The following is a 21,223-nucleotide window of genomic DNA, read 5'->3' as shown; positions in this document are numbered from 1 at the left end:
GAAGATTAAATTCTTTCCCAGCAATACACTGCTAAATTTTAGAAAAGCTAAAATACTTCAACTAAACTCTGTATTTTCATGTGGAACTAATCTGCACACCATTACAGCTTCAGAATTAGAATATTCAATGGAACATACGAGTCTAAAGCAAGTGAAAGAATGAATAAATAAAGCAATGTGTGCTGCAGTGAAGTGGAACATGCCAGAGTGAAAATATCCACAAATTCAATGTTACCTTGTTTGCACATTTAACACAGATAAGACAAACAATGCCACACACTTAAATGACTGGTAAATCATGTTTTAAATCAAACAAAACCAGTTGGGACAAATGCCAGTTTATAGAACAGCAATGATGAAAATTCCTACAGTGTAGTACATGCAGCAACAGCTAAAAATAAATGACTTAAAAATTAAAATGAATTTTCACTTGTGTCATAAAAAAGGCAACGATGATTGGGGATAACTTTCTACCATATTAAATGGTTATTGTGTGAAAAAGCAAATAAAATAATATTTCACAGGATTGTGTTTTTGAAAGGCTTAATTTCTTCCATGGAGAACATAATGGTATTCTAAAGGGATTTCAGGCTATTATCTCATTTCTAAAAATGTTCAGGTTAGGTTTTTTGGGGAATGCATCTGCAGAGCACAAGTAGTCAGGGAAGTGGTATTGGAAGACCTTAAGATGGACTGAAAAAGGCTTCAGCTACTCTTTAGTCTGTAATGGGAGAGCAGGTTCAGGTAATGATAACAGGTGAATGGTTGATTTTTTTGTTGGCTATAATTTTCAAAATTCCATAAATACAGTATTTCTAGTGGGTTACACAGTAGTTACAGTGGAAAGTCATTATTTTCAGTGTAATATTTCCAGTATCCTTTCTTTTCTTATTATTGACTTGATTTAATAAAACTATATAACATTTACTACAGTAAAAAAAGAATATAGAATATCAGTCTAACACCATGAACTAATTTTTTAACAGATTTTCCCTCCCACTAGCACCTTCTTCCAATGACCAGTCTCCCCACACCACCCCTACTACATCAATAACTCCTACCATATCAGCTAGAATGGCTAATTGACAAGTCCACTTCTGACCATCACTGTGAGCTGTCTATAACTGAAGACTAAGTAAGGAGGCAACTGAGGGGGCTCCAAACAGGAAAAGCCACAGGACCAGGTGGAGTCAGTCCTCAGTTTCTTAAGGCCTATGCTGGCCAACTTTGTGGTATCCTCTGTCACCTGCCTCCTCACCTAACTACAGATCAGCGGCATTTACATCTCACATCATGAAGACCTTTGACAGGCTGGTCTTGGACTGTATGAATCCTCTTGTGGTGGATGACCTTGGCCTGCTGCAGTTTGCCTATCAGACAAAGACTGAATTAGAGGAGGCAGGCAAGGCTTATTCTTGCCTGGACAGAGTCCAAAGAATCGTGAGGTTTATGTTTTTTGATTTCTCCAGTGCCTTCAATACCATCCAGCCATCCCAGTTAATGGGTAAGCTCAGAGGTATACATGTGGAAGAACCTATGATATCTTGGTTAATGGACTGTCAGGTAGACCGCAGTTTGTAAGACTCAAAGACTATGTTTCTGATCTGGATGTCAGCAACACTTGGTCACCACAAGGAACAGTCCTGTCTCCTTTTTTCCTCACTCTGTTCACCTCAGACTATAAATATATCATCAAGTAATTTTATTCTACATCAATGACAGGTTGGATTGGTCTTCTGATGCAGAGGAACTATAAAATTTGTGAATTTCCCCTTGGGATTAATAAAGTATCTATCTATCTAAAAGAAAGGGCAGAGCACACATCCTTCACATTTTCTAAAGCTCTGCAATAGCCAGTGCGATCTTCTATGCTGTGGTGTGCAGGGCTGGTAACACCACTTGAAGAAAGACCCACCAAACCAACAAGCTAACTAAAAAGACATTCTTATTTATGGAACACATTCTGGACCCCAAGGAGGTAGCAGAGGAGGAGGGAATGAAGACAAAACTGAGTGCAAATTATGAACAATGTTGCACAACCCCTCTCGGACACACTAACACTTTCAGCGAACGAATTATCTAGCAGAAGTGTGTCAAGAAACGCTACTGGGGCTCCTTTACACCAACAGCAATACACCTGCATAATGCCTCACTGTGACTGTGATGGCCATGTCAGACGTTTATCTTTCTTATTAATTATTTCCTTTTTAGTCATTCTGGTATGTGTTCTGAGTAAAGTGTGTGTCTATAACTATCTATCGAGCTTCTGTAAAAAGCCAAATTTTCCCCTGGACAAATACTGTACAGTTATATCTAATATATGTACTAAGAACATATGTACATACATGTAATCAGCTAACTAATGAAAAAGTAATACTTACAAAAACTATACTTTGTTTGGTAGAAGGTTACTATTTGCATGGGGCATGTATATTCCCTGTATCAGCATGGCTATTTCTCCAAATCCTCTGTGCTTCTCCCAACATTTTAAAGACATACAGTACATATTAGGTTAACTGGAAACTCAGTGAGTGTGTGCATGACTGCTTGATCAAGGGTTGCTTCCCCTGTATATTAATAAAATGTGTTATCATGATTATTATTACTATCATTTTTTATTGCTCCCAATGGTGCTACAGAACACTAGTTTTTCCTATGATATTAAAACTTGATAAAGTGGGTTCAAAATTAGATGGATATAAGATTAAAAAGTAAAAGGAAACCAAGTGATGACGTGGCAAACTGGCTGAGATTCCTGTTGGTACCCATGTTAATTTCCCAAATACATATTAAAAATACTGCAATCTGTGTTCAGGTTTTTCTGCGCAGACAAGGTAACATGTGACTGTTCAAGATTTTTAGTGATTAAGTACTTAGAAAAGAAGGAATTAGTCAATAAGTTGATAACATAAAATTACTTTCATGTTTACCCTAGGTGCTAAAAAAAATTAAGGTTTAGTTTCTTCATTTCCTGTTTCACATCTGTAAGAATACAAAGGGCTTAAATGTATTTTCAGAGATGAAGAACAACAAACATTTTCTTTTAAAAAATAAGTGTTATCTCAATAAAGCTATGCATAACACATTAGTGTAATTTCACACAATTTACGAAGAAAAAATCAGGATCAAAACTTAACCTGCGACTCTGATAGAAATATCTAAATATGAAGAGATCTGTCTGGACCATTTAGAGCATGTTGCAGGTGTCATTATATAGAAGTTTGAACCCAAGTAGTAAACAATTAAACAGTATAATTTTTTTGTCAAACTTAGACTGAGCCCTGCTGGATATTTCACATATTAACTCATTGCTGAAAAGAAAACTTGAGAAAGCAAGTAAGCAGTACAAAATAGTTTCATTAACTGGTAGTATTATAAAAAAAATAATGAAAAACAAAACAGATGGGAATCTTAAAACATTATAGGAAAATATATTTTATAGTGCTCTCTTAACCTCCATGTCCAATAAAACAAAAGTATTTAAAAGTCTTGGCAGCACCAATGGAAGCTAAATGTACGTGATAAGGACAAAAACAACAAGAGTAGAGCAATTTTGATAATAATACACAATAAATCATTACTAACAAAACTTTAATTGTACAGTAAAATTAGAAATATGACTTCAGTTTATTGCAGTGTTACAAGTATATTTTTCATTGAAGTTTGTATGCAAAAAGAACATAAATTTATACACTAATCATATGATATATTTTCGCATTTAAAGTCTTAATCAGATGTGAATATGTGGGACTTAATCCACATCTTCAAAACACTCAACGACATTTATAAAGTTGATCCTTCTGAACTGGCAAATCACATATTTAAGGGTACCAGCAGAATAAAAGACAGAATCAGGAGAGCCGTTCTTCACATAAAGGTATGTTGGAATCTGAAACAAACTACTAAATTACATAGCTGAAGCAAAACTTCTGACACCATTTAAACGTTTCAGGCTGAGATACTGGAACTTACTTGGAACAAACTAACTGATTTGACTTATGTTCTTGCCTCAATAAAACTCTGACAATGCTAAGGACTTTCTGTCTCTTAGTTTGAAGGAAGACTTATGCAGTGTTTACCAAAATATATTAGCAAATAATTACAACAAAATAACCAGTAGGTGTATGGATAATGAGACCCTTGGAATTCACTTTGTCATGTGTTTTGTAAAATCAGGGAACTATTAGGGAACTTCACAGAACTCAATGCAATACATTGAAGTCAGTGGGGCAATAGGAACTGAATGAATTAGTTTTAATTAGACTGTAATAGTACAATGGTAAGCTTAGGTGTCCCCTGAGGGCTAGGGAAGCACCTGCCAACTATTCTGGACCAAATGTTGTGGAGAAAAATGTAACATGAGGGTGCATTCACTGTGCATGCCATGAAGTGATGACGAGGGACTTGCTTGTACCATTGTTTGAAATCTAGAGTCCATGTAGCTGGAACATCTTCTTTGTTTCTGCTCTCTTTGTGCAGGTGTTTAGCACTTTTTTCTTTTACCAAAACGATTGAAATAGATTTATTCCAAAATACAAGCCTTCGTTATTACTATTATTTCATAGTGTTTTGTGTGCTGTGTGACTCTGGGAGGAGTAAACGGGCTCTTTAAGATTTGATTTGACTGCTGCCACAGCACGTGGTTAATTGTATATGCATTCAGCCCACGCCTGTATCCCTTATATGGACCTGAAGCGCTACTGCAATACTCCGTATCAGCACATCTCTGCTTGAACTTTTAAGTGTCAGCAGAGTCTGTGATGCAAGGGATCAGCATTATATCGTTGGGGGGCTGTTTCTGTCACTTCCTGCTGTGCTCTGCAAAGTGAGAAACACAGCATTCTTAGAGCTACATTGTATAATGAAAATATGCAGAACAACTAAGTATTTGCATAATATTCTTATTATGGTCAACAAATGCACCCCTCAAACAAACTACTCTGAGCTTTTCTTTTCTTTTTTTTTTTTTTAAGCACATGCGGGGTGTAAATCTGGCTGGAATATCAATAGGACAGTGACATCAAGCATGGGTAAAGCAGATCGTGAGTAGCAACATGAAATGTTAGGTGGAGTGCACTTACAGTACGCAAGTGTGAAAGTTCTGCACATAGTTGCTACAGCTCTGAGATGTCACACTGGCAACGCAAAGGATCACGCTACACTGCAGAAAAAAGTTCCTCTAAGCTGGTCACAGTGAATTTTCAGGAAAATATTCATTGAACAAGGTCACTTGCAACCACAGCAAATTTCAAGAGAACGACATTTTGGCAAATTTTGCTGACCAACACCATTAAACATCATGCATTGTTGAGGGCGTATATTTTTTGAAGGCTGAATTCGGGTAAATATATGTATTCTGCCTATGCAGGAGAAATGGTAGTTAGAAAGTCAAATTTAACTGAGAGTCAAGCCTAATTCAAAAAAACAAAAACCTGTCCTAACTTTCATTAACCCCATAATAATAATAATCAAAAAACTAATGCAAAATTATGTACGAATTTTGTACGAAGAATGCACCAAACAAATGTTTCTTATTTAAATCCAATCTCAGATAACCCAGCAATCCTTGGAACTGACCATTATGCAGTTATGTCTGTGGCATCACTTCCTGAGTGAATCACCACGGCAACATTCCTACTAGATGTCAGTACCCATAATGACAGCAAACCAGATTCAAGAAAGATATGAGGTTGACATTTTAAAAAAACATATCCAAATAATATTTGAAGTGCAGATATGAACTCTACTTGTTTCCAAATTATAATATTAAAATAAAAGAGGCCAAAAACATGCAGAATAAACTCTGAAAAAAATGATAAAGATCCTGAGTTATAACAATTTGACAACAGGGAATAAAATGAACAAAGACTTTCCTGACACAAACCAAGGAATGAAGGCTTCATATATAGCATCTGACTTAAAGGCAAAATGCTAAAGTTGACAAAATTCTAATACTACATTACAGTCAACGAACATGATCCTTCATTTCAATGTACATTTACATTGTAGATCTGGGGTAGATTATAGGGGAAAGATTTTGTTCCCCTCTACTAGAAAGTAGAAATTCGAAAAGAAGACTAATCATTTAATGTGACCGCTGACATGTACACAATTTAGGTAAGAACAGAATATGTCTATTGGTGCCACTAGTGCTACCAGGCTAAAGTCTGACCTCATTCTGCAGTGTGAGGCAATAGGGATTAAATTGGCTAGCATCTGCATTTAATTTTTAGGTCAGCATTTGAGGGAGTGGTGGGAAGAATAAGAAAAGAATGGCACTGATAGCTTCAGATTTTAAAAGATCATGTGGTTCACTGCTTAGTGAGCACCTTAGGATGTGAACAGATCAAACAAATTTATCCTTATTACTTTGTATGTATCAATGGAAAATATGTGAATACACCACACAAAATGTGCTGTGTGTTTTTTCAACCATTCCACTAGAGGATTTTAGTTTTATTAATGGTTATAAGGGTTAGGAATTAAGAGGTGTCCACACTGCAGACACTTCCAGGGGGTGGGGTTTCTGCAGCCATTCAAATAACACTACAGTATTTGCTTTTTATTACTCTTATTATTGCATCAAAACACCTAACCTTCAGTGTCAGATAAACGGGGGTTAAGTGTGTTCTCTTAGCTAATGGACATCTTTCCTTTAACTGTGTCCAAGATGGACACCCCGGGCAGCAGGTCATACATTGTATGTTGGAAATCTTTTACCTTTTAATTTCCCATTTGCATGCAGACATTGTTTAATTGAATATTTAATGGATATTTCATACTTGATTTTTAATATCTTTTAACAAATGAATATATTAGTTAAAAAAGTGCCACATGTTTTTTTTTTCCCCTGGGTAACTCCACTGGTCTTGAACTACATATAGAAGTGTGGGCTATTCTGTGTGTGTTAGCTGCAGTGGTGATGTTTGAGGACCTGTTTTATAAAAAAAACAAAGTTTAAAAGAGAAAATAAAAACTACGCCAAAATGTTTAATCACTCTGTAGAAACAAAAACATTCCACTCCTTAAAAAGAGATGTTTGCACACCAGAATTAAAAGGCATTTCATTTGTATCACATCAGAAATATGGAATTTCACAGTTTCTGAATATATGAATTATTTATACATATGATGAAAAATGTAGGAAAATGTATTATTTTTCCTGTTAAAAATATTTCCACTTCAGGTGTTCGCAACATTTCAAGTATCTGGTAAAACAGAACAGAAAAAAAGTTTTATTAACAATTATCATTTTCATCACCTACCTGTACAAACATTTTAAATTGTTAAAACATTTTTAACATAAAATCTTTTGCATGGAATCCTAGCTATATTAACATATTGCAATGGTCCATACTAAAGTGAGCAGCCATTCTGTTTACAGCTACTACTTTTCTTGTTTTTTAGTCATGATGGCAACATGGAACACAGAAATATCTAGGCCCCTTTGCAAAAGACTTACGTACTTAATTGACTCAGTCTGGCACCACTTTGTGCCTTACCTTAAGAAGCTTGTCAGCCCTAAATATATATTGCTATGACAAACACATTCAGTGATTCTTCAGGAAAGGAAGACAGAAGATTCATGGTAAGGTAGCTTTACTCACTAATCACAGTGGCAAAGTGTCCATGTTAATTGGTACATGCAACAAAGAATTTCACTGTATTCTGTACATGTATAGAAATCCATAAGCCTATGTTGAAAAAAATCATCTAGGCATTTCTCAAATAAGAAGAAAAGATTTCATTCTGGCACTGAACATTTTCCTCACAATCTATGTACACAGTTTGTATGTTTGATAAGATAGTTTATTTTACACAAGAAAGCACACCACTCATCCATTAAAGATTTGTAGTGCTTTGAGTAGTGAGAAAATATAATATGAAAATATAAATATAAAGAATTATTATTATTTCTGCAGACAACCAATATGCCTTTAACATTGAGCAAACCATGTTGTTAGATCTCCATTAGATGAAAGTAATTTCACTTCTAAAGTATAAAAGGATCAAGATTACTTATTAACTTTGTCTGGGAGTCAAATGGAAAACAGCTAAAATCATCTCTTAGATCATGACTTTGAAAATAGTAAGAGAGTAAGGTCATTTGCAGTTATAGCGTTAAACCACATTTAATGGAAGCAAAAAAACAGATATGAAATTAAACCTTGGAGAAAGTACTTGCATCAAGACATGCCTTAAAATGCAATATTTTTTTAAACCAAACAAGAAAATCCAAAGAACAAGTACCATGATCGAGTATGATCTATTACTAGGACAAAAAGGCAGCAGGCGATCACCCATTAATGAATGTTTCCACCTATTCACTACTTCATCCAATGGGTTCACAACCAGAAGCAAAAACAATTCTTAGAGATTTCTGAGTTACCATGCCAACAACTGCATACACTGTCAGTCTTTTTAAACATTTCATCCAATAAATACTGAGTGATAACAAAATACTTGCTGCCCCCGAAAAAAACAGGCCTAAGTTATATTGATTAACTTACATCATAAATCAATAAGAAGCCCTTATTGGACAGCAGACAGAAAGGAACAATACAATGAAATCTAAGTCATTTAAAGTTTGAAAATATATCTTTTGTATGGCTTTGCACAGTGCTGCCAAAGGGCAAAATAACCTAGGTAATTTAAGTATTGCATTCTAAGATAAGCACTTATTCCTGGACGAACCTAAATTTGCTAAATTATTTCTCTTATCAGGCTTCTATACATGGGTTATTTGTTTAGGTATGAACTAGTATAACTTTTGATTCAGGTCAACTTATCCAAATGACATTGGAGGCCCTGTGCAATCATATAACAGAAGAAATATGCCTGACTTTCCATATTGAAGAAACTGTATGTTGACGCTGAGCATTCACATCCTGTAGTACCGGTGAACTGAGCAGCAGTAAGTCTTTGCAGGCTGTGCCTTAACCCGTTCCTCTTGAATCTTAAACAAAAACTAAATTCTTTTAATTAATAAAAATGTATGTCCAGCACCAATAAAATGAGAGTTAAAACTGACTCAGGTTGGGACATCTTTTTCTATTCATAATGACAATGATCAAGGTTCAAGGTTGCTTTATTTAGTCTTGTTTACACAAGAAAACATGACATTTGCCTTCTCAGTTGCACCTAATAAGAAGACAGAAAGAAATGAGCAAAACTAATAGACACAAGATAGGTTAAACTAAGGCAGTTTGATAGAGCACATAATTAAGCTGAGGTTAAACATATCATAATAGAATACATAGCACATTATCCACTGTAAGGCACAAATGACAGAGTACGAACACTAAGTTTCACATTATTTTGTCCTACAGTATTTGAAAGATAATGAAATGTGGTGATATGGTGGAAATCATTTTTGCTCCACATCTACAGTAGATGATAATCTCAGACAAAATAACCTTCATAAGATAAGCAGAAACCTATACAAATGAAGATGATCAGGCACTCATCATGCTCATGAAAAGTTATTGTTATGTATGAAAATGCTACACCCGTCTGCACTTGATCATCACTTCATGTCACAAACATATTTTACATGTTATCAGGAATAATGTATTATTATACACTCACCGGCCACTTTATTAGGTACACCTTACTAGTACCGGGTTGGACACCCCATTGCCTTCAGAACTGCTGTAATTCTTCGTGGTATGGATTCAACAAGGTGCTGGAAACATTTGTCAGGGATTTTGGTCCATACTGATATGACAGCATCACGTAGTTGCTGCAGATTTGTCGGCTGCACATCCATGATGTGAATCTCCTATTCACCACATCCCGAAGGTGCTCTATGGGATTGAGATCTGGTGACTGTGGAGGCCATTTGAGTACAGTGAACTCATTGCCATGTCTAAAAAAACAACGTGGGATGATTTGAGCTTTGTGACATGGTGCATTATCCTGGAAGTAGCCATCAGAAGATGGGTACATTTCAGTCATAAAGGGATTGACATAGTCAGCAACAACAATCAGGTAGGCTATGGCATTTAAGTGATGCTCAATCTGGCACTAAGGGGCTCAAAGTGTGCCAAGAAAATATCCCTCAAATCATTATGCTTACACCACCACCAGCAGCCTGAACCGTTGATACAAGGAAGGATGGATTCATGCTTTCACGTCAAATTCTGACCTGACCATCTGAATGTCACAGCAGAAATTGACATTCTTCTATTTTCCAATTTTGGTGAGCCTGTGTGAATTGTACCTCAGTTGCCCATTCTTAGCTGACAGAAGTGGCACCCGATGTGGTTTCCTTTTGCTGTAGCCCATCTGCTTTTACGTTCAACATATTGTGCATTCAGAGATGTTCTTCTGTATACCTCAGTTGTAATTAGTGATTATTTGAGTTACTGTTGCCTTTCTTTTAGCTCAAACCAGTCTGGCATTCTCCTTTGACCTCTAGCATCAACACGGCATTTTCGTCAGAGAACTACTGCTCACTGGATATTTTCCCTTTTTTGGATCATTCTCTGTAAAACCTAGAAATGGGTGTGATTGAAAATCCCAGCGGTCTCTGAAATATTCAGACCAGGCACCAACAACTATGCCACATTCAAAGTCACTTAAATCACCTTTTTTGCCTCTCTGATGCTTGGTTTGAACTTCAGCAGGGTGTCTTGACAAGGTCTACGTGCCTAAATGTATTGAGTTGGTGCCATGTAATTGGCTGATACTTGTGTTAAACAGTTGAACAGGTGTACCTGATAAAGTGGCTGTTGAGTGTATATTTTCCAGGGAATTAACAATATGTATGAGTGAGAAAGGCAAGTAGCTCAATAAACGAGAAATGTAACAGAAATTTTTATATACAAATGATAAACTAAATAACATAATTTTAGAGATAGGATGCTTTTCTTTATTGCTTTATTGTGATCTTGGCCCTTATTTTTGATGATCCCTAATATGTATTTACAGAATATCAAAGGTGGGTGGAGGATAGATTTTGTGCCAATAAATATCTTTTTACACTAATAAGTGGATCCAAATACTGAAAATAATGTAAAAAATTCTTCTTTTCCCACCCAAACAGGTATATGTTACTGGTAGTGATGTCCAACAAGTCAGAGTGTTGGATTTGTTATTTCTCACTTTTCCAGGGACTTGCTAATCTTAAATTCCCAAACTTAAAATGACTATATTTATGCATTGATATACAGACAAACCATTCATGCATCCATTATCCAACCTGCTATATCCAAACTACAGGGTTCAGGGGGTCTGCCGAAGCCAATCCCAGCCAACACAGGGCACAAGGCAGAAAACAAACCCCGGGCAGGGCGCCAGCCCACCACAAGGTGCGCGCACACACACACCAAGCACACACCAAGGGACAATTTAGGATCGCCAATGCACCTAACCTGCATGTCTTTGGACTGTGGGAGGAAACCCACGCAGACACGGGGAGAACATGCAAACTCCACGCAGGGATGACCCGGGAAGTGAACCCAGGTCTCCTTACTGCGAGGCAGCAGTGCTACCAACTGCACCACCATGCTGCTACAGACAAACCAGGTAAGAAAACAGGAAAAGATCACTGCAAATGATTTGCATGCAATTTTAAATATAGTGGCTACTTTTAAATATACCTTGAAGTAGGAGAGCTTAGTTCCTTATCCTCAAAAATATTTTCTAAAAAACAAACAAACAATTTAGAACAACTGAGCAAGGCATCTTTGTACTTTAACCAATAACTTCCATCTACATCTTAACTTTTGCTAATACACACTTTTTATATACAGTGCTTATTTGTTGTGTAGATTTGTAGTGTATATGCGGTTGAAGTCCGTGCCTTGCAATTTTTCCAGTCATGCCTGATTTGTTCTTGAGGTACCCTATTGTCTAAAAATACTTCTTAGCAACTTATGTTCATAAATCAATAGGCATGGTACTTTACTGAATAATCCAGCATACAAAAAACAAGTAGATGTCCAAACCGGCTTTTGATAGCAGTTCTTTAATTTTCTAACTTAGTACAAAAATACACAACAAATACTACAAAACATTATTTACAATTTTGGTTACTTGATAGCTTATTGTTTTAGTGTACTTGCAGCACTTTCATCAGATGGCACCTCAGTACCCCAATAACCTGAACACGCTTAAGAAAAATTATGTCATGTTAAGAAACCTGAATGCAAATGTGTAATGTGCACTGTAAATGCAAATTGTGTACAATTTTACTCAGTCTGTCATGCCTCCCATAGTAGCAGACATGCAATGATGAAGAGAGAACTTTTGGTAGGCAGTGGATAAAAAGCATAAAGGGGGAATTTTCTGGTACAGAGTTTATTACATTTGAGTATCTTGTGCTCTGCTTTGTGCTTTTTTTTAACAGTTTGGATGTGACTTAACGAGTCATAAAAATGTTAACAACCAGAAATTGTTAATTCTATATTTATCCATCCATCCATTATCCAACCTGCTACATCCCAACTACAGGGTCATGGGGGTCTGCTGGAGCCAATCCCAGCCAACATAGGGCGCAAGGTAGGAAACAAGCCCCGGGCAGGGCACCAGCCCACCGCAGGGCGCACACACGCACACACACACACACACACACACACAAGATAATTTAGAATCGGCAATGCACCTAACCTGCATGTCTTTGGACTGTGGGAGGAAACTGGAGTACCCGGAGGAAACCCACGCAGACACAGGGAGAACATGCAAACCCAGGTCTCCTAAGTGCGAGGCAGCAGCGCTACCCACTGTGCCGCCCCTAATTCTGTACTTATTCAATTAGCAAATAAAGATCTTAAAAGGGTTGCAAAGACAGAAAAATTCAACAATGCTTTGATTCACGTTTACAAAAAAAGAAATCAATTCACTAGTATCTAACTGAGGAGAGGGCAGCAGAGTAGACAAGTGGAGTTTGTCGTTGTTTTCGAATCCCCAAGCAGATACAGTTACACTGACTGTGCATCCTGGCATAATGGAAGCCCCCAAGGGCCTCTTCAACAGATGTCCATAAATCCAGTTACAAAATATATATGTTTAATGTTTTAAAACATCCTTTTTTAAGCTAACACAACAGTGAAAAACTGGTGTGCCACAACATGTTAGGTTATGCATTGGTCAGTGCTGGTTACTGAGTTTGAAAGAAAATATTTTAACAGCACAGAAAGCTCTTTACAGGTAGGATCTAAAGACAACAGTCTGTGAGCACTTCACAGAATAGGCAGAGTGAGATTAAACAGGACCTCCAGGCAGATGCCAGTGCTTGACTGTATTTGGCACTGTCTCAGTGATCATGAAAAGTATAATGGTGATTACTGATAAAAAGAAACTAAGAAGTGTAAGATATCCATGTCTTGTTTATATCAGTTTGGAGGCTTTGCTTGTCAGTAGTAAAACAGGGAAAGTGATACTGTGGCAATGCAACTGGGAGGACTTCAATTCCCATCTGTCAGCAGCAGCAAACATGGCCTGATGGGAGATCAGTACATGATTTAAAACAGGTTTCATTCAGATAAGTTTAGTACTTTTTCAAGTTGAAGTTACTCTTTACAGTCATGATAAATATTAATTTACCACATTAAATTATGTTCTAAAATGAAGTATATTTTATACATTTTAAAAAATATTAAGCCCACTATAGTTTTATAATGCAGCTTATGAGTACCAGGGTCCCATTGTGGGAAAAAAGTCTTAATTTCAGAATATATCAATTTTTCAAAACACAAATGTTATCAAGTATTGATCCACGTGTTGAGATTACACACATATTGTTGCTAGATAGGGTTATCCATATTGTTTTAAGAAGGACAAAAAACAAAAAGCTAAACATTGTTGGGAGATTCAACCATTTTAAAAGTAGACCATCTGTGCACTTTACTTCACTGCTTGTCTTCCTCTGAGGCACCTTTCAGGGCCAGAGGTGTGAATGCACCTTAGAATTTCTTCACCAAGTGCTTTCATTGACATTGAATGTTAGGACATTAGAACACTCTAGACGAGAACAGGCCATTCAGCCCAACAAAGCTCGCCAGTCCTATCCACTTATTTCCTCCAAGAAAACATCAAGTCCTTAACATCTTACTGTTCTAACGTTGAAGCCCAGATGTGACATGCTGTCTTTGTTTTGCAGACAATTAGACAAGAATAACTGAAAAGTCACAGTAATGATCACTTACATTCTTTCTCTATATGGAAGCTTAATTTGTTATTTCCCAAATATACTGCCCAAAGCCCTAGATTGATAATGTGCTTCAGTGAGAGATAATATTGAGCACATGTGTAGCATGCAAAGTGACAAGACCTGAACAGATGTTATAGGCAAACATTTATCCATCCTAATCTGCTTATGCAGGGCAGGGTCAGAGGGCTGCTGGAGCCTATCCAGCAAGCATCGGGTACAATATGGGAACAATCCCTAGACAAGGCACTAGTCCCTTGCAGGGCAAACACATACACATACCTACACACAAAAGGGCCAATTTAGCAACTCCAGTTCACCTAAATTTAATCAAGTTGAAGTCTAGTAAGATTATTACAGATATTTTAACATAGTCAGAGTGGTAGAGCAGAGCTATTATCCCGGCCTCATAGAGCTAGGGTCCGCATGGAGTTTGCATGTTCTCCCTGTATATTTACAGGTTGGTGAATGTCAGTGAGTTTAATCACTTAAAAACACTGTCCTTAGTTCTTTAATAACCATATCCTCAGCAACAGCAACTCACTATGCATTAAAAATATGAATACCGTAGATCCAGTTATATAAGCCGAGAATTTCGTCCTAGATTTTTGGCTTGGAGTTTGGGGGTCGGTTTATACAATGAGTATCGTTTCAGATTCAAGATTTCCAGCGCAATGCCGGTTTTGCCGATGAATACGGAAGTAAATAATGACGAAACCACAGAGCCATCTTTCAGAAGAAGAAGTAACTTTGCATGCCGGTACTTTAAATTAAATAAAGAATTTATTCAAAAAAGTGTTTTAGTTGTTGATTTTATTAATAAAATTTATAAAAAGTTATTGGGTAGTTTAAAATAAAAATTTTAAACATGATAAATATACCTGAAGAGACACTTTTAAGGAAATTTAGAAAATTTTGCTTGGAGAAAGGGGTCGGCTTAAATACCGGTGATCGGCAAATACATGTAATTTAGTAGTTAGAGAAGGGGATCGGCTAATATACCGAGTCGGCTTATATTCCGGGATCTACGGTAACTGGTTTGTGGTGCTTTAGTCTGCTCTATTGCAATCTGCCTTTTTTATTGTGTGTGCCCATAACACACCACAGAAAGTGTGATGTGCAGGTGGCTTCATTCTTTCCAAAATCTCAGGCTTTTATGAACAATACAATGCACTATAATTAATTCAATTCAGATTAATTATTATGTGTATAAAGAACAATGAAACACTTATGTGCTCTGTCACCATGATGCTGCCAGACAGTATAGTGGTCCCTTCATAGGGAAAACAACAACACAGAATGTAGGCACAGTTTAGGAAGAAATAATCATATGAGCATGCATCTGTTATTACAAGCCATAGAAAAAAAATAAAAAAATAACAAGTGAAGAAATATAAGTGCAGAATGCACAATTGTATGCTGAAGAGAGCTTGACAAATTGGCTCATAAGTTGAAACCTTTTACTACTTTAAAGTGGACGTATTGGGTAGGTTTTAAGACATTATTTAGCAATGGGACTCAGGTACCCAGATGCCCCATTATGAAATGCAAGAATGGGCTAGTTATTGTTAAAAATGTATAAAATAAGCTTCAATTTAGAATGCAAATTCATGTGACAAATTAATGTCTGCTATGATTGTGAAGAAACAACTTTGACTTAAAAAAAACTGTACTGACTTTCAGCAGGAAGCGATTGGTCAAAGAAAAGCTACACTAGTGTTTGACAGACTGAATTTAAGTGTGATCATGTCATATATCTGCATGATACTGGTGTGAAGTTTATTTGCAGACTGCGCATTTGAACCAAAAGTAATAAATGCTTCATGGGCATGTTGTGGACTTATGTTATTGGAAAGAAAAAAACATTTCATGAAGGTTTGACAAGAGGTGAGCTTGTACACTACTACATTCTCAATAATTGTATGGTTTGTTTACCAAGCACATCTGTGTGAGCAGAATGTCCCTCTGATAACTACAGGAGTACATGAAAATGATGCGTTATTTTTTATGCTACAGAAAAGACACACTTTATCTTCTCCAGTAGCCTAATGCCACCTCTGTTTAGTTTCTCAAATCATGTCTATTGTCTTTAGAACAGTAAATATTTGTTAAAAATGTTCACTTTATAATATTCGATTAACATTTACTACACATTATCAATGTCAATGAGTCTCCTGTGTCTATATCATGCCCTAAGAGCGACTGCATTGAGAGGATGTAGCACTCTTGCAGTATACGATTAGGGGGTTCCATCATAGACTGCAAAGGGCATTCATTTCTCATCAGCTCAGTATGTGGTGGGTTTGAACTACCCGATAACGTATTTTTTAATAAGGTCAATTGCTATCTGAGATAAAGAGGCTCCGAGGCTCTACCTAAAAGAACTGCTACAAGGGGCAATTACTGCAGAGTTAAAAAAATGCATAAAAATGATTTAAAGTATAAAACATTACACATTTAATACCACATACTTGTGCATGTATGTGCCCAATTTGATATTTAACTATGATTCCATTCTGTATGTTGGCAGAATTTTGGCACAAAATGCCAACGAAACCTATCTTAACAAAACATGGACACTGCTAAATCAATAAAGATACTGCCTCTATATTACAAATGCCATGAGCCCTTTATATCTGGCTGTCTCAAAAATCACTGTGCCAAGTATAATTAAAATAACCTGTAATATAAAAACAACTTTTTTGACAAGTTTTTTTTTTAACATTTTATATTTATTTACATCTCTAAAAAAATCAATAAAAGCAGCTATCAAGTTACCTGAAGTAGGAAGCCTGTACTATACAAGATAAGGTGTGTTAATTAAAAAAAAAAAAAAACTTACAAAAATGAAATCCAGCAATTTAAAAAAACTTTATGCTGGTAAAAATGCTCACCTCTCGACATTTGAGCTGCTATGCATAACTGTTGGAGTTACTGTCCAGTTCTTTGAATATCAAAATGACAGAGGATCCATAATAAATGGCTTGCATGCATCAAATCAGCAATACATGTCAAAGTAATAGACCTAAGTCAGTGGTGAATTTAACATTGTTGTTTCTCTTTCTTACCTTGCAGCAACAACAGGAGATTTCTTTCCAGGATCTAACATGGATCCAGCCGGTTCTTCTCCAAGTGAGCGTGTGTCCTTATTTAGCTGCTGCAGCCTGGAGCTTATTTCACTGATCACAGTGGGCTTGCCATCCTCTGCCCCAGGTATTGGCCGCATTTCCACAGGATCCCCCCATAGCTTGGACCTTCTCTGGAAGAGGTAGCGGGGTCGGCCGGTGCCGGCGGCTGCAGCCAGCGCGGCCGCATGTTGCTGAGAGAGGAGCTCGCTATCCGAAGACTGCTTCAATAAAGGGTCCCTGAAGGTAACTGGCCCCTTGCTGAGCTGGGACTTGAGTTTTGGCTTTGGAGGCACTGGCGGCTTCTCGAGTATAAAAGTCTGCCCATCGGCGAAGGAGGTGTAGGTATCAGTGGGCTCACCACTCTCTGATGAAAGTGTTGACATGCTTGAAACGGTGGAGATGGTACTGGTGGTCTCCAGGTGATGATCACTAGAACTCCGGGTGTCTATCTCTTCCACACCTGAGTCGGCTGCAGACTCAGGCACCAAGGGGGTGTCTGAGGGCTTCCCTGAGGGTGTTCCACCAGCAGTAGAAGGTGGTGGTGGTGCTGCTGCTGCTGCTTGGGTTGAGGAGGAAGGTGCAATAGTCTTGGCCTGCTGTGGTATGGGCATGCCAGGAACCTTGACAAGGACACCATTGGCAAATTCATCTGGTGGGGGAACCAGCCCTATCTTTGCTAATTCCTCGCGTGTTTCCTCATCACTAGAGGACAATAATGCTGGGGGAAGAGTAACTGTAAATGGCTCCACCTCCTCCTCTGAGCTTCCTTGTACCAGAGTTTTGTCAGAGGAAGGACTTGTTGACTGCTGAATTGTGGTAGTAGTGGTAGTGATTGTGGTAGCAGGGCTAGTGGGCTTTGTGTCTGTAGGCGCAAGTTTGCTTGGCTCAGCTGGAGCTGCTTTCAGGGTAATGGATGGCTCATCAATACCCACTTCTTGTCCATTGCTAGTGGCATGAACCATGATCAGGCCAGCTGTTTTCTGCTGGGATGTGTCCATAATGCTGATGATCATGCTTTTCTTATCTTCTGGCTTTCTGTCCTCCTTTTCTGTTTTTTCAGTCCTAATTTCAAGTTCTCTTCGAAGGGTTGATGGGGTACCCCATTGACTTCTGGTGGAAAGTGAAGAATCTGGAGTAGGATCATAACTGGTTTTTGATCCTGGTGAGATTGTAGGTGATGCTAACCTCCTATCTTTTATGTCTATTTCTTCTGCCTCTTTGGTCTGAGTTTCCACATACAATGGCCCTGCTTTTTCAGTTTTAGTCCTAGGTTCTGGACTACCTGTCAGTGATGGTTGGATCTGGGAAGTGAGTGCTCTCTCCCTTGCGGCCAGCGCAAGTGCTAGTGGTGAGTTTGGATCCAATGGCTTCCCAGTAAGAGGGTGGATAAAGGTAGTGCTACCTGGTAAAGGTCTAAGAGCAGAGGATGATGGAGACAGTTGACCTAAATGTTCCCTGCTGCCCAGCAATCGCTCATCAATAGATCTTGATTGCATTAAGGAGGGTGGCTCTGGGCTTTGAGAACTGCTCTCAACTGCACCCACTGATAGGAAGACTGTGGATTTCCTCCTTTCTTCTAAACGTTTTTCCCGGTCTTTCACTGCTCCAGCTATGGCAGCAGAAAATGGTCCTTTTACTAACTGGGCTTCTGCCTGAGCTCGCACTTTTTCTTGCAATAGATGCTGTTGATATTCTGCTCGACTAATATGTGAAACCCTACCTGTTGGTGAATGGTCTCTGGAATGAGCTGAAGCAAGTGCTAAGGAAGCTTTCTCTTGTGCATCCTCTACTTGAAGTTGTTTCACCAGAGGGCTCTTTTTGCGCTGAGGCTTAGTAGGAGCATACAAACCTACATTAAACTGACCAACGTTAGCATAGGGATTATCAATCACTCTTCCTTTTCTTTTGATCTTCTCTGGAGGGGTAGAAGACGTAGTGGGACGAGGAATATCTGTAGGTTCAACAGGTATATGTGAAGAGTCTTGTAAGATAATCATAGAACGTGCTTTCTTTTGTCTTTCAATATGTGAGATGGAGGGTCGCGGTGGCTCGTAAATTTCAGCTGTGGTGACAACTTGTGGGAGGCCATGGATCTTAGCTTCTGAACCTGGTTTAAAACTGGAACGGGTTTGTTCATGGCCCCGTCCAGGAGGAGGAGGGGGGCAAAAGGCTGGAGGTGGACCTGTGTCCAAATAATACTGGGAAGGTGGTGGAGGTGGAGCTGTTTGGGGAGGGGGAGGGATTCCATGGCTTTCCTTTAGGCTGTCAATCATTGATGAACTCCGTGGAAATCGTGGCTCTCCCGCTGAAGCTGACAGCATGTCATCCTCTGATGCTCCTATTTGTGAGACAAAAAAAAACAGATAACAGTGGTAACTCCATTTATAATATATAATAAAACATAACTATGCACTTCAAAACATACCAACGTGTAGGTTTATTTTTTTATTTTACAGTAAAATGCCTTATGTAAGTATATACAGGCATGAGTACCAAAAAAATGGCTCAGAAAGAAATGGAAAAGACAGCTAAAGCTTTATCTAAGTCTAAACAGGCCTCAAGGAGAAACATTTAAGTAATTGCTCTGAGGCAATCTTTAAAGGCATGCTAGAAAAAAATGGAGGAAAAAATTCAGGAAAATGTGAGTAAGTTTGAGAATAAATTTAGAGCACTTGGTGTTCAGTTTGAATTACGTTAAACAAACGTTCACGACTTTTATTGAAATAGCTGAACAACTGGCTTCTACCGATGATGGAAAAACAACAGCGGCAAATTCTGAATGCTAAGTGCTCAGAGACAGACTACCTGCACTGGAAGATGGATACAGAAAGAATAATATTAGAATTGAAAGTCTCCCTGAAAACCATGAAAGTCCAAATCCATTGAATTTCATAGCTGAACTATTCTCTAAAATAATTAGGACTTCAAATCAGACACCGAGATATCAGCAGCTTACGGCATACGTGGATCGAATGCATCAAAACTTAGAAGCTTCATTGTACGTTTTGACAAATTACAATCTAAATTAAATTTTATGTCACTTCTCAGACTGAAACAAGAGATTATATTTGAAAATATTTTACGTGTTAATCACAATTATAATTTTACATTTGTATTTATTTATTTCACATTTTATTTTTTTTCTTTTCCTCCCCAAAGGAGACTGTTTAACATCATATCCTTGGTTTATTGGTATTAGGACAGTATTATTATACGGTATCTGCTTCTCCATAGGTACTGTTTAACATCATTCCCTAGGTTTAATTTTTCAGAGCTGTTTAAGATTATATTCTAAGTTTATAGTATTTGGGACTGTATTGCCAATAGATATCTCAACTTTAATCCATCTACACCACTGCTGGGGGGCTTGTTTTGTTTTTGATGTGCTCTGTCTCTAGGTATACCAGAGGACTGGGACTTTGTGAAGTGTGATTCAGCCTCATGTCGGGAGGCAAAATGGGGGGCTGGGGAGGCGAGGAGGGAGAGAAAGAGAGTAAGCTATTTCTAATCTATCCTTTTTACCCCCACAATTGTAAGTGCCAACACAACAATAGGCTTCATAACAATAACACCTGGCAAAATCAGAAATTAAGATGATACCTATCTTATGTAATAATGTACTATCCTAATTTAAGACCACGAAATGTCAACATAAGCTCAGAAGCAATGTCTCTATGACCAAACAGTGAACTTTGTGAGCTGGAATGTCAAAGGTCTCAATCACAAATTAAAGAGAAAGAAAGCATGCTCTCACCTAACACGTCTAAACACCAAGAGAATGTTTTTACAGGAGACCCACTTATAAAGCAAGGATCAGTTTTGGTTGCAAAGAGATTGGACTGGCTGAATATTCCACTGGCTAAATTTTAAAACAGAGAACAGTTTCATTGGTAGTATCAAGTATGGTATCTGATTCTGAAGGGTGATATGTGGTTATTATGGG

At 37.8% G+C, this 21,223-nt stretch overlaps 1 protein-coding gene across 11 annotated transcripts in view; it reads right to left on the bottom strand.

Annotated features, from left to right (window-relative positions):
• shank3a (SH3 and multiple ankyrin repeat domains 3a) overlaps window positions 1-21,223 on the bottom strand; it is a 1,684,705-nt gene that overhangs the window by 18,412 nt on the left and 1,645,070 nt on the right. For 7 of the 11 annotated variants that reach the window (XM_039761519.1, XM_039761518.1, XM_039761513.1 and 4 more), the window contains one exon: window positions 17,221-19,618. In XM_039761519.1, coding sequence (XP_039617453.1) covers window positions 17,221-19,618 — 2,398 coding nt within the window. The other 4 variants (XR_005634694.1, XM_039761522.1, XM_039761523.1 and 1 more) reach the window with 3 other exon arrangements.

The sequence above is a fragment of the Polypterus senegalus genome, chromosome 8 (assembly GCF_016835505.1).
Source record: "Polypterus senegalus isolate Bchr_013 chromosome 8, ASM1683550v1, whole genome shotgun sequence".
In the NCBI taxonomy this organism is placed as follows: domain Eukaryota; kingdom Metazoa; phylum Chordata; class Cladistia; order Polypteriformes; family Polypteridae; genus Polypterus; species Polypterus senegalus.
This window is presented reverse-complemented; position numbering and strand designations above follow the sequence as displayed.